At 46.6% G+C, this 13,220-nt stretch overlaps 1 protein-coding gene across 1 annotated transcript in view; it reads left to right on the top strand.

The window, feature by feature from the left end:
• The window catches only part of KCNJ3 (potassium inwardly rectifying channel subfamily J member 3), a 30,660-nt gene extending 23,674 nt beyond the window's left edge, over positions 1 to 6,986 (top strand). Inside the window, exon 3 of the mRNA XM_052675237.1 lies at positions 3,319 to 6,986. Within this exon, the coding sequence (XP_052531197.1) occupies positions 3,319 to 3,902 (584 nt within the window). The 3' untranslated portion in view covers positions 3,903 to 6,986. The remainder of the gene's footprint in view (positions 1 to 3,318) is intronic.
• The last annotated feature ends 6,234 nt before the right edge of the window (positions 6,987 to 13,220 follow it).

Genomic DNA, 13,220 nt, shown 5'->3' with positions numbered 1-13,220 from the left:
CAGGACAGTCTTAGGTGAGGTGGTCCAAGATGCTCAGGATTTTGGCATGCAGTGTATCAGCCAAAATAACATGTTTTGCTAGCAGAAGAGCAGCTTCTGTTCGGAAATCTCTTCCCTCTGGCACTGTGAACAATGTTATTGCATCTTGTGTTGTGTTTTGTTTTTTTTAATAATAGAGGGTTTTCTTATTGGACACTTGTTCCTACTTTTCAGGTACATTATTATGATTTTTATTCAGCTAGAGCTTTGTTAATGTGCATTGCAATCAGCGGCTGCTAACAGCCCTGAAGAGCACTTTGTGGTGGAAGCCCACGTTTGGAGTGATAAACAATGCTCATCCCAGCCTTTTCCTTTGACAAACGGATGGCTGCGCAGCATTCGGAGAGTTTATTCCAAAAGAGAGCTTAAATTTTATACTGCAAATGAATATTAATAATAGACAAGTTGGTAGAAATGCAAGCAGCCCATTAATATGATGAAGGCATGGAAAGAACTGTCAGTATCATACCTGCTGATGGATAACTCCTTGGGAAAAAGAAGAATCTGTAATGATGGAGCAGTTGATTTTTAGAGGTCTTTTTCAACAGTGGTGGCTCTATGAACAGAGGGAGAGCAGAACATGAGCATGGTGCTGGGACCTGGTAGATTTGGTGGGAGCAGAAGGAGCTGCACCTGCTGTAAGATGGCAGGGCTGCTCACAGCAGAGCATAGATTAAGTATGGAGACATAGAAAATAGCACAGTGGTGGCTGTTCAGATAGGCTGTCATCTGCAGCAGTGCTCCTATGGGAAAGCCTGGAAATAAAACTGCTTTGAGTTTTGGTGTTCTCCCCTTTGGATGTGCTGTTTGAGCTGAAGTTCATCATGAAGCAAGGAGGAAGGTGAGGTTCCCTGCTGTGCTCTATTTGGTGCCATGCCCTCCCATCTCTTGCTGTTGGAGTTTGACTCATGCTATTGGTGGCACAGAAATAGTTTTCCATACCTGGCATGTATTGAGTACAGGCTGACTGCTTGCAAAGAGGCACTGCCACGCTCGTAGGATTCTGCCATAAGGAGCAAGGGAGGGAGAGCAGAGCAATGCAGTGGAACTGAAGGAAAATCTGAGAACCGATTTCTTGCCCAGTGCCTTAACAGAGCACGTTCAGCACCTCCTAGCATCTTCTGCTGAGCTTGACAATCATTCCTGGTGCTGACAAGCATATCAGTAGCTGCAGCTCCTCTGGGGGACTGCTGAGTAATTTGCAACCTTGGGTTTGTTCATGAATAGGATGCATTGAACTTGAAGAAAAATGATACACCTGCAAATATTCCTCTCTCAGATGAGCTTCCAGAGGGTTACACTGATGCAATAAAACATGGATTTTCTTGCAGAAGAGCCCTGCAGCATGAGGCAGCCTGAAGCATGGAGGGTCAGGTTGGGTATTAGGAAACATTCCTTCTCCAAAGAGCAGGCAGGCAGTGGCACAGCTGCTCAGGGAGTGGGGGGTCACCATCCGTGGGGGTGTCCCAGAGCTGTGGGGATGTGGCACTGAGGGACGTGGGCATGGAGGGGTGGGTGAGGGATGGACCTGGGGGGGTTCTCAGGTCTTTTCCAATCAGTGATTCCATAGTTCTGTGATTCTATGATCCTGTGATGCAGCTCTGCAGCACAGGTCCAACTTTGTATACCATCAGCATGGTTACATTGTCCTTCTTCAATTGTCCTAGAAGAGCTCTGGATTTGAAGTCATTTGCCATCTAAAACACAGGTCATGGAGTCAAGCAGCCCTTGCTCTGTGGGCAGCTCTGAGTGCTGCTCTGCCATGTGCACGCTTTGCTGGAAGCACTCTGTCCTAATGAAGGCTCCCTTGGGGTCAGGTCTAGGGGAGCAGAAGGGAAAGGGCCGTGCTTTCCCTGTGAAAATTCAGCTAATGAACTGCTGCAGGATAAAGGCTGCAGATGGCAGAAGTACTCACTGCAATTACCTTCTTTTTGGTACAAACGGTGGTTTTAACCCATTACGCATACATTTGCTTCCACTTCATAAAGAAAATAGAAACAAAATAGAAAAAGCATCATGAGATGTAAAGTGTTGTCCTGTTGGTGACAGCAGGATGGGCTGGGTTTGAAAGCCGCACTAGCAGCGGTATTTAGAAGCACTGTGGGCAGTGAGGTTTGCACCCAGGGCAAAACCTTACTTTCATCCCGATAGTGGTAACATGAAGCATAATGTTTTCCTTCTCTGGCTGTGTGTCATCAGATGCTTATTCATGCCCCACTCCCCTTTCCTACAGCCCTGGTAATGTTTTTCATGTGCTTTCCAAAGTTTCCTTTCACTTGCTCCTGACTTAAAGGCACTGCTGCCAACCAGGCAGAGTGTGTGATTGTCCAGGCAGATTTAACGTTCTGAGAATAAAATGTCCTTTTGTCAGTTTGTTACATCAGGAGTTGGACTTGATGATCCTTACAGGTCCTTTCCAATTTGGGATATTTTATGATTCTATGATCGTAGGACAAAATGGCTGTGTAGCCATATTTCTAGATTGCTGTAGATGCCATTTGGGGAATAAAGACAAGAAAACCCAACACAGCTGGAAATCTCCAGCTGCTCTAGTCACTGCTTCCCTCTGGTTCTTCAGGTCAGGCAGGCAGCCAGGGAGGAGGAGGAGGCCAGAGGGCAGGGGCAGAAGGGAAGGCAAGGGCAGCGCTGGGCCCTTTGGTCGTATTTCTTTGTCTGTGTTAACTTTTGGAACCTTTGATCTCAGCCTGATCACTATATATCTGTGATCTGTGGGCAGGTTGCCAGCGAAGCACTTAAAGAGAAATAAATGCGTTTCCTGACCCATGCTCACTGCGTTCCAATGGAGCACAGTGCACCAGGATGGGCTTGGTTCATTCAAGGGATACATAAAGTGTGAGGGCTGGTTTTGTGCATTTTGGTGAATATAATGAGTACGTGGAGCAGCCAGGCCATCCTTTAAGATCGCAACAAGTCCAAGTTCACACTCAAGTTAGCAGCTCCTGCTAGCTCAGTCCTGAGGCTATCAAGATAGCCTGTGTTTTGCCTTCATCAGCAGAGCCTTCAGAAGTGGCCATAAGAACAGACATGAATTATTCATACAGGCAGATCCCTTTCTCTATTTTTTGGCTCCTCTCCCTTCAAGAATGACAATTTAATAGCAACTATGTGAGAGTGGTAGACATGCCAGTGTCTTTTCTTTCATATGTTTAAAAACAGCAACTCTTTATTTTTTCCTTTAAAACATTCAAAAACCTCCAAGGTTTGTGCACTTCCTCAGTTGTGTATAACGGATGCACTTTTGTCCCTTGCTGCTTGCAGGGATGACGTGCCAGGCCAGGACGTCCTACACTGAGGATGAGGTGCTGTGGGGCCATCGCTTCTTCCCGGTTATTTCCTTGGAAGAAGGGTTCTTCAAAGTCGACTACTCGCAGTTCCACGCGACATTTGAGGTCCCCACGCCGCCGTACAGCGTGAAGGAGCAGGAGGAGATGCTGCTCATGTCCTCACCCCTGATAGCGCCCGCTGTCAGCAACAGCAAGGAGAGGAATAATTCAGTGGAGTGCCTGGATGGTCTGGATGAAGTTGGCATAAAACTACCTTCCAAACTGCAGAAAATAACTGGCAGGGACGACTTCCCTAAAAAACTCCTCAGGATGAGCTCCACCACCTCGGAGAAGGCCTACAGCATGGGCGATTTGCCCATGAAACTGCAGCGGATCAGCTCAGTCCCTGGGAATTCAGAAGAGAAACTGGTGTCCAAAGCCACCAAGATGATGTCGGATCCCATGAGCCAGTCTGTGGCTGACTTGCCTCCCAAGCTCCAGAAACTGTCGGGCGGCGGTCGGATGGAAGGGAACCTTCCTCCAAAACTGAGAAAAATGAATTCGGATCGCTTCACATAACCCAGCTACCAAGGCCGGACTGCCCCAGCAGGAGGATGGCCTTCCAGAGCTCCATGTGGCTCCGTGCCCTGTGCTGGCAGGGCTGTGGGTGCACCAGCAGGCTGCCCGGGGCCAGCAGAGCCGTCTGCCCCCGGCATGTAGAACCACGATGCGCATGCAATAATAGTGTGCAATTCCTGCATCTAATTTTCTGGCATGGCTCCTACTATATTTATACTGTATAGTCTGAAAAATGCGTCCAGGGGTGTTGCATTCCCTGTGTATTTCTTAAGAGTCAGTAGCAGGTTGGGACATAGGAGTGGGTAACTGTCAGCATAGGTTATAATTTGAGTTCATTTTCTTTTTTTTTCTGACGTGGGTTGTGATGTTATACACTGGCACAGGCTGCCCAAGGAGGCTGTGGATGCCCCATCCCTGCAGGCATTCAAGGCCAGGCTGGATGTGGCTCTGGGCAGCCTGGGCTGCTGGTTGGCGACCTGCACATAGCAGGGGTTGGGACTGGATGAGCACTGTGCTCCTTTTCAAGCCAAGCTATTCTATGATTCTATGTTTTGTTCAGCAAAGTAGTTACAGTGCATGTGATTTTTATTTTATTTTTTTCTTCTCCTAAAAGGAATTGTATTCATTAATTCCTCACGCCAAACCTGCTGGCCTTAAACTAACTGTTGGTTTACATTTTGCTTTAAGTTCTTGGGTTTTCTTTTCCTGCCTCTAGACTGCTGGGAAAAAAAGTGTATTTAACAAGATGCTGTTGAGAAAAGAAGCTTCTATTGGTAAGGCTAGGAAAAACTATAAAGAAATTAGTGAAATTGGCCCTTTGGATAAAATTAGGAAAAAAAATTAGAATCCTTCCCTCATTTATCTCTGTACAGACAACAAGCTTGGTTTCTCAGGACAGCTGGACATGACAACAGTTGTTATTCAGTTGTTTCTGAAGTCAGCCAGGCTTCTGCTGTGGGTGCTCTGCCTCGGGAGCAGAGCTGGGCTCCCCCTGAGCCCCTGTTGTGCTGGGGCTTTGCTCTCCCTTACTCTGAGGCCCCATCCTGCAAACCCAGGTCCCAGTGGTGGTTCTGTGAGCCCACATCTTGCAGCCAGAGCTGTGAGAGCTGCTGAGTCCCATGGTGCTGCTTTCTCTTTGGTGAGAATGTGTGCAAAGACGTTAACCAAGGTTGACCCTGTGGGTTTTGAAATGAGTAATACGTTGTGTAAATGTGTGGTTTGGTATCCTCCTGTGGCTCTGTGTGGTTTTGGGGTTTTTATCCTGTTTTACTTGTTCTCTGCTGCTGTGCCCCAACACCTGTGCTTAACCCTGCCTAACACCAGGCTGTTGCAGTGCCTAGGCTGTGCTGAAGGACCCAAAGCAGGGTGGCTGTTTTTGAGCTGGGCAGTGACAAGTCTTGCTTTTGGTCTCTATCTTGCTTTAGTGGGCATTTTGGGTGAGACAGACCAATAGGCAGCACTGGCAGCATGGCATCATGGTGTTGGAGGCAAAGCACAGCTGTGTGGTGTTGGAGATGTACAAGTGCAGTGGCAGTTGTGTAGGGCAGTTCTGGCTTGAGAGCTCTGGGCCACTGGATGTGAATGCTTATGCTTGCTCAATAAGGATGGATCTGCTCTTCATTGGGAGACAATAGTTTGGTTTGGGTAGAAATGATGGCATGGGATGAGAAGTGAGAAATGCAATATTGCTGGAAGGGTTGGCTGAGAGTCCAGAAGGTCTCAGTGCTTGGCCTGGAAGTTGCCCAGTGCTCCATTAGCTGTGCACTCATGGACTTTATACTAACTAAAGGTTTTTTCCACTGTTTGTGATGATTTTTGAGTGGCACTGCATGCTTTTTACACCTTTGGCTGTACTGAAATACTTTGCCTGTTGTTAAAGGGAACTGTGTGTGTGGCTCCCTGCACGCTGATGCTGTGCACTCAACAACTGATGAGCAGAATTCCAACATTGCAAGGTAAGAGCTGAATGCTTTACCCCTATTTGCTAACACTTATTCAGGCCATGTTGTAGACAGAGGTTTGTGCCATTTGTAACTCCTCCACAAGACCTTGGCCGAGTGAAAATGGCCACATACAAAGGTCAGGCATCAACATTAAATATGCCACCTCCAATCCAAAGCAGAAAGCCAAGGACCCTGAACCAGTTTGATGGTGGCCGATGAGTTGTAGAACCATAGAATGGCTTAGGTTGGAGGGGACCTTAAAGACCACCCAGTCCCACCCCGTGCCATGGGCTGGCTGTCCCCCATCTGCTCAGACTGCCCAGAGCCCCATCGACAGCCTTGGCATCTCCAGGGATCAGGCACCCATCGTGCTCAGGGCAGCCTACCTCCCTGCAGCCCCTCCTGACACAGCAGGCTTTGGGTCAGCCCCCTGCACCCAGGCCTCCATATGGACAGCCAGCATGCCTCTGTACCAAGAGCAACGGGGTGTCCCCAGCCATGGCCATGTGCTGCACAAAATGAATGTAAGGGGCTGAGTGGGAGCGGTGGCAAGGTGCTGGGTGCCTGTGCACCAACACTGGGACGGCGCTCTCATGTCTGTTGAACTAATGCCATATAAAATACTGAAAGTGACAGTTGATTCAATGCTTTAAATAATTCTCCTGTCCTTGTTGCACACAAGTTTTCTGAGGCTTGTGGCTTGTATTGCAATGTATGATGTATGTTAATGCATCTTCTGTTACTGAGAGTGAATGTAAAACAATGGATGGTTGGTAACTGTCTTTGGTTATTGGGTTCAGGAAGTTATTCCTGGTGAACATTTCATTGTTACTGATGTGGCCCCTTTTCTGTTTTTCCTGACTGTTTTCACCCAGCCCTAGTGCTTATGCTAAGAGAAGTGTAGCTGTTTGTTCGACTGCACAGCCGGTCTGTGTTCTCTACTGCTGAATTTATGCTTGAATTATATTGTAAATTGTACATATTCGAATTAGAATAAACTAAAAGCATTTTCTGGCATGCACTCTATAACTGTATAAATGTACAAGTTTATTTGAATAATGCAAAACAACAGACTCTTGTATTCATTAATACTGCAAGCTCAGTTTTATCTACAGCTGTATTAAACTTTCAGAATTGTTCAGTTTGGTGATGCTCTGGGTGTTTGTCTGTCAGCCAGTCCCCTTTTTATTACCTTCACGAAGGGCTAAGTGTCCTAGAGTGGCTGCTGTTATATTGGTATATGGTATTTCTCTCCCCAGAACTCCATAGTGGCTGTCAGGTCCCTCCTTGCCCTTAGCAGCCCTTCCTCTCTGCTTTCTTCTTTCTTAGCAGGAATTGCACAGTTTCTGGGAGTCAGCCCTGCTGCTGGGGCTAGAAGTGCCACAATGGGGGAACTGAAGCTCTGTTTAGCATAATTGAATTACTGAGTGTGGCAGAACAAAAAGACATGGCAACACAGAGCTGTATCAATCACGCCGTGCCGCCAGACGCAGAATACATTTGAATTTATTTCCTCAGCTGTGTTGTAGAACAGCGAATTTGCATTGCTTACTGGGAGAAATGGAACTGGAATTGTTTAAATACTTGGAATAAAGATGGCTGGGGAAGAAGGGCAAGAAAAAAAGAGAAGTGCCCCCGTGTAATAATAGCTTGAAACAAATTCATGCTCATCATGTGTTGGGGCAGAGAAGAATTTGATTGCTTTTTGAATGAGATCTAAGGGCTTTCTTTTGCTTGCAGCAGCAAGGGAACCGCACCAGGGCAGGACTGCTGGGTGGCTGACAGCTGGAGCTCAACTGCATCCACAGCGTCCTTAAAGATGTTGGATGGCAGTGTTGCATTGCTCCTGAATGTGTGTGACCTGGAGCCAGCCAGACGGGCAAGGAGATGGAGATGGGGAAAGAGACAGGGATGGATACAGAGCCTATAATTTCTATCAGCTTAATTTCCATATGCCTATAAGCACTGTTTAGCATGAATGCAGCACCGGTTTTATTCACCTGTTTACAGCCCTCCCAAGCATTCTCAGTACAGCAGAAATGCACTTGAGTTATTATTTCCAAAACAAACATTTGTGCCTCTTCCCCTGCAGGGTGTGGGCTGGGGATGCACAGATTCCCCCTCTTTCCTTCCAAGGGATACAGGACGCTAACAAGAGGAGGGCATCCCATGGCACTGACATAAGCAGGTGTGGGGTTTGTCTTTGCTCCAGCCCAAGCAGTCCTAGCCCACCAGGACCTGCCCTGCTCAGCCCAGTGCTGGGCATTAAAGCTGAGGAAGGACTGAGGAGCAGCAGGAGAGGAAAGTGAGGATGGGCTGAGCTGGTGGCTGCAAACTGTGTGCTCAGTGGAGCTTCCTTGGGTGTGTGCCCAGGTATGGCCCCACTTGTGTAAGGAAATACATGTGTTCACATAATATATGTGCATAAATTCCCATGAGATGGCTGTGTATTTATAATACATAGCAAACAGCAAGATAGCTTTTTGCTACTTCAGATGTACTCCCCTTTTCCAACTGCTTATGTTTATTTCTGTCCAAAATGTTTGTGGTTTTTTCATAAGCAGCTTTTTGGGCACTGTCTGGACTCATTCCACATCAATGGCATGAGACAGTGCTCATGGCAGATGGATGAGCGTGCAGGGCTGAGGCAGCACAGAGCAGAGCAGCATTTCTGCTGAGTGAATAACCAGGGAGAGCTGTCTCTTGGCATCCTGCAGCAGCTTCCTGGGAAGGTTCCAGCCATCCCTTCCTTTGGCATTCTTGGAGCCCTCTGTCAGTAGCAGAGGAAATAAAAAACAAATGACACATCTCTCAAGGCGGGGGAAAAAAATACGCCCTAAGCTGTGATGTAATTGGTGCTTTTAGTTTTATAGGGAGCACTTTTCTCTCAGCCCTTAACATCACCAGTTAGGTGAGCAGTTACTGCTGTGCAGGCTGGTTTCCTTGCCTTATTGGCTCCCCGCATCACACCTACAAAGGCAAGGCTGTCGGCCACTGTGTGACTGCTCACAGCCCCAGATCACATTGTCACACATTCACAACAGCTTCAGTTGTCATTGTCACCAATTCAGAACATCCCCAATTCACGTTGTTTTCAATTCACATCATCCCCATGTTGCAACATCCCCAGTCCATTTCCCATCATCCCAAATTCACCTTGCCACCAATTCACAACATCCTCACTTCATCTCCAATGCATGCTGTCCTCAATTTGTATCACCCCCACTTCACACTGTCACCAATTGACAACATCCCCAATTCACATCACCCCATGTTCTCATTGTTCCCCAATTCACAGTGTGAGAACGAATGATACAAAAATAGAAGATACCAATTGGAAATAATAGTGATAATTCATAACAAAGGTTTTTAAGAAATTTGTGATGTTCACATTTAAGACTACAAAGCAAAGTATTTTGTTCTTTTTCATTAGCACATTACACTTTTACCTGTATTTCATTATATGTAAATTGCAGAAACCCCTAAATGTATCTTCCCTAATCCATTGCCTGTTAATACTTTGCTCCCTTAGCAGAGGCAGCTCAGAGGGCAGAGTGGCAGCAGTGTGACAGGAGCACAGCAGCACGCGGTGCCAAGGGCAGAGCAGGAGAAACAGAGCTCAGAAACCAATCCCATAAACACATCTGTACTTTCTGCCTCCCTAATTGATCATTTGAATCTTACCGAGATGATGGAGTCATCAAATAGAAATATGCACCCAAAGAGCTCATCAATACGCATTGCTGTTACTGTTGATGGGAATAGAGTCATTTAGGAATACAGTCATTTAGGAATATATAGGAATATAGTCACTTCTGCTTCAGCTATCCCCTGTGGCATCAGTGAACAGAAAGCTCTGAGTGAAGAGAATTAATTTCCCTTCTACTGACTTTATGGCATACAGTAGGGCAGGATCAGGCAAACCCAGTGGTTTCCCCCAGTGTGTAACCTATAATTTAATGTTTAAAAAAAGGAAAAAAGAAGAAAGAAATGACAGTTTCAACAACATATATATGTCTAATGGTATTCCAAAACAATCTGCCACATGAGTAATATGCCCCAGTCACATTGCAGCCCCTGCGTGGTGCAGACACTACCAGCAGTCCCTTACAGCTGTGCACGCACACCACATTTACCTGCCCACCAGCCCTCTATGCTGATACCTTAATGTCATCGCATGATTTATGTATTTTCTGTACGTATTTCTTGCTGTACATACACACGTGGTTTGCTCAGCCCTCAGGAAATCTGTGTAAAGGAAATGACACACTCTGTAAGAGATGTCAGCTACCTTTCTGATGCTTCAGCACCAAACGTAATGAAGCAGAAAGGCAGCAGCGGAGGAACATTTTAAAGTGCTGGTAGGGCTGGGTGTTAGGGAGACAAGTTATTGTCTTGTTAAATTCAGGCATCAGCATCTTATCCTGTAAGCAAGTGGATGTGCAAAAAAATAAAATAAAATGCTGATGTAGCTGTCAGCCCCAGACCTCTTTTCTTGTGCTGCCTTTGTGCATGGTGTGGAGGTGTCCAGCTCCTCCTGCTCCCTGCACTGCCCTGGACTCACAGCAATGCAAGGAGCAGGATGGCAATGCTCAGTTTGCACCCAGCTGTGCACTGAGTGCTTGCTGCTCACAAGGGCCTGGACCCAGCCTTCTGTGAATGGGGTGAAGCCCCATGATGCCCCATCTTGCAAACTGGCTTTGTTGACATGGACCTTTGGTGAATTATCTGTTTCTATGGTGACAGAGCAGAATAAATGCACCAGGGGCCTGACTGTCTTCATCTCCCTGTTTTCTGCAAGGTCTTGGCTATTCACAAATACAAAATACAGCACCTAATTTCCTGCAGATCATCAGCTGAGACCTATGGGCATGGCCACGGGCTTCAGTCTGTGACAAATTACTCTGGCAGAGCTGCACATGGAAGGTATGGGCTGCACCAGCACAGTTAGCAACAACCACTGTCTATAAGGCAGAGTTGCAGGAATTACTAAGAGAAGAAAGAAAGAAACACTTCTCAATTTTGGTCTTGCAGAGACAGAAATATCTGACTGAAAAATTCATAGCTGCCCAACACGGTAATACAAAAGGAGATGGATGTAGACAGGAATTTTAGGTTGTGTATAATTGCTGGGCGGAGTGTAATAGAAATAGACATTATCCTCCTAAATTATTCCCCTCCTATGCTCAGAACTGGAGCAATATGAGGAGTCCCACCACCTAGGGGCACCTGCATAGGGTGGGTCCTGGAGGAGAACGCTCTGCACTGAGAGTTCCAGGGCTTTAAAATGCAAACACTGCCCAACCCTTGCACATTTGTAAACACCACTGGGAACTGAAGTTGTTCTGGATGTTATTTTAAATCTCGCTTTCTTGCCAAGAATGTGAGTTTTGCAGGAGCAAAAACATGATGAATACCTTCCTGTCTCCTTATGATTCACATCACGACTCGCAGCCAAAGCAATAGCATCGAGCCTCTCCTAAATCTTTAATATTTCAAATGAATATTTAGAAAATGCCTTTCCCGATATGAGAAGCCTCAGCACAGCTCTCAGGAGGATTGCCCTTTGGATTGAGGTAGAATTGAAATATTTAAATGTGCTACAGTTTCAAAAGGCAGCTTACTGCTCTCCTCACTTGTAAAAATAAGAAATAAAATATTGAAAAGTGAAGCATATGATTATCATTCCCCCCAGGACTGAAGATGTGGATTGACTGAAAAATGGTGGTTTTATAGGCAGGAGAGTTCACCCTGTGAGCATGGTCATAAGCAGCCTAGCGTCAACCCAGCAGAGATCATAGAGCTACAGAGTGGCTGGGCTGGAAGGAGCCTTAAAGGTCATGGAACCCTGGAATGGCTGGGCTGGAAGGGACCTTGAAGGTCATGGAACCCTGGAATGGCTGGGCTGGAAGGGACCTTGAAGGTCACGGAACTCTGGAATGGCTGGGCTGGAAGGGACCTTGAAGGTCACGGAACTCTGGAATGGCTGGGTTGGAAGGGACCTTGAAGGTCACAGAACCCTGGAGTGTCTGGGTTGGAGGGAGCTTCAGAGGTCACAGAACCCTGGAATGGGAGGGTTGGAAGGGACCCTATAGTCCCCCCAGCACCATCCCTGCTGTGGGCTGGCTGTCCCCCATAGGTCAGGCTGCCCAGGGCTCACCCATGGCCTTGGGCACCTTCAGGGCTGCACAAGGCACTGAGCAGCTCTTGCCAGGGCACTGGGACCCTCTGCAGATTCTTCTCCAGAGAAGCATCATCAGATATATATGGTATGTTTGGATTCCCTGCCATCTTCAGACAGTTTCCTCTGTGAAAGCAGTTATCAAATCTCACAGACAGCCCTGAACGTAATTTAATTAAAAGTACACAGGGATTATTATTTTATTATTCCATTATTATTAATGGAATTAATCATGTTGTTTATTATTCAAAAAATGATTAATGCATCTTAATAAGCAGCTGAAAAAACACAGCTCCCTCTGAAAGCATTCATGTTGCCAGAAAGGCCAGCCTCAAATAATTGCCCACTAACCTGCAAGTGTTTGCAGGGATGAAGTCCAACTGACCTTGCCTCCATCCAGCTCCCATTCTTTGGGGACAGGAGCCAGACTTGTCCCGTACCACAAAATTGCATGTTACTTCCATGATCTTACATTGCATTTAAACCAGCTCCTAAGCTCACCCTGCTGGAAGTACACAGCATGTGTTGGAAATAGTATTTGGGTGAGTAAAGCGATTCAGCCATGTTTCTCCCCCTGCCTCATCACTCTTCCTTTGGAAATGACTCTCCCACAGGTTCCCCAGCCCTGTCTCCATCAGCCATTCAGCAAAGCCAAACTCAGAACAAAGCAGCAAACCCAGCGTGCTGCTGGAGGAGTATCTGCACATCAAACAGTGCATCTCATGTGTTTTTCTGTGCTAATTTGATACACACCCCCGTACTTGCATACCATACCATTCACCTGCCATTTCTATTTTCTGGCTAACACAAGTGAAACTGTAACTTGTACCAGCAGAATGAAGTCTGGTTCCATGCACATTGGTAAATGCCTTAGCTTTGAGCCTTTTAGAAGGCAGCCTATTGCAAAGATGAGATCCAAAGGCTGGTGAAATTCCTCTACTCTTGAAGTCTTAGGTATTTACTCTCAAAGAAGCACTGATCCCAGCAGGAGCTTCCCCAAAGAACCCGTGGGACAAAAGGTGCTCAGCACCCTGGGAGGAGCCATGCCATGCACCAGGGCTTTTCATCATATCTGATGCAACTCTATATATGTTTATATTAACTGCATCGAAACAAGCTGTTTCAATGGCTTTTGGAAGGATTTGGTGTCACTAGCAAACATAAGCAACACCATGAAAAATCTGCTACATCTAC

Source organism: Tympanuchus pallidicinctus, unplaced genomic scaffold, assembly GCF_026119805.1.
Source record: "Tympanuchus pallidicinctus isolate F22 unplaced genomic scaffold, pur_lepc_1.0 scaffold15, whole genome shotgun sequence".
Classification (NCBI taxonomy): Eukaryota; Metazoa; Chordata; class Aves; order Galliformes; family Phasianidae; genus Tympanuchus; species Tympanuchus pallidicinctus.
The sequence above is the reverse complement of the archived record's forward strand: the minus strand, read 5'-3'. Positions and strand labels throughout refer to the sequence as shown.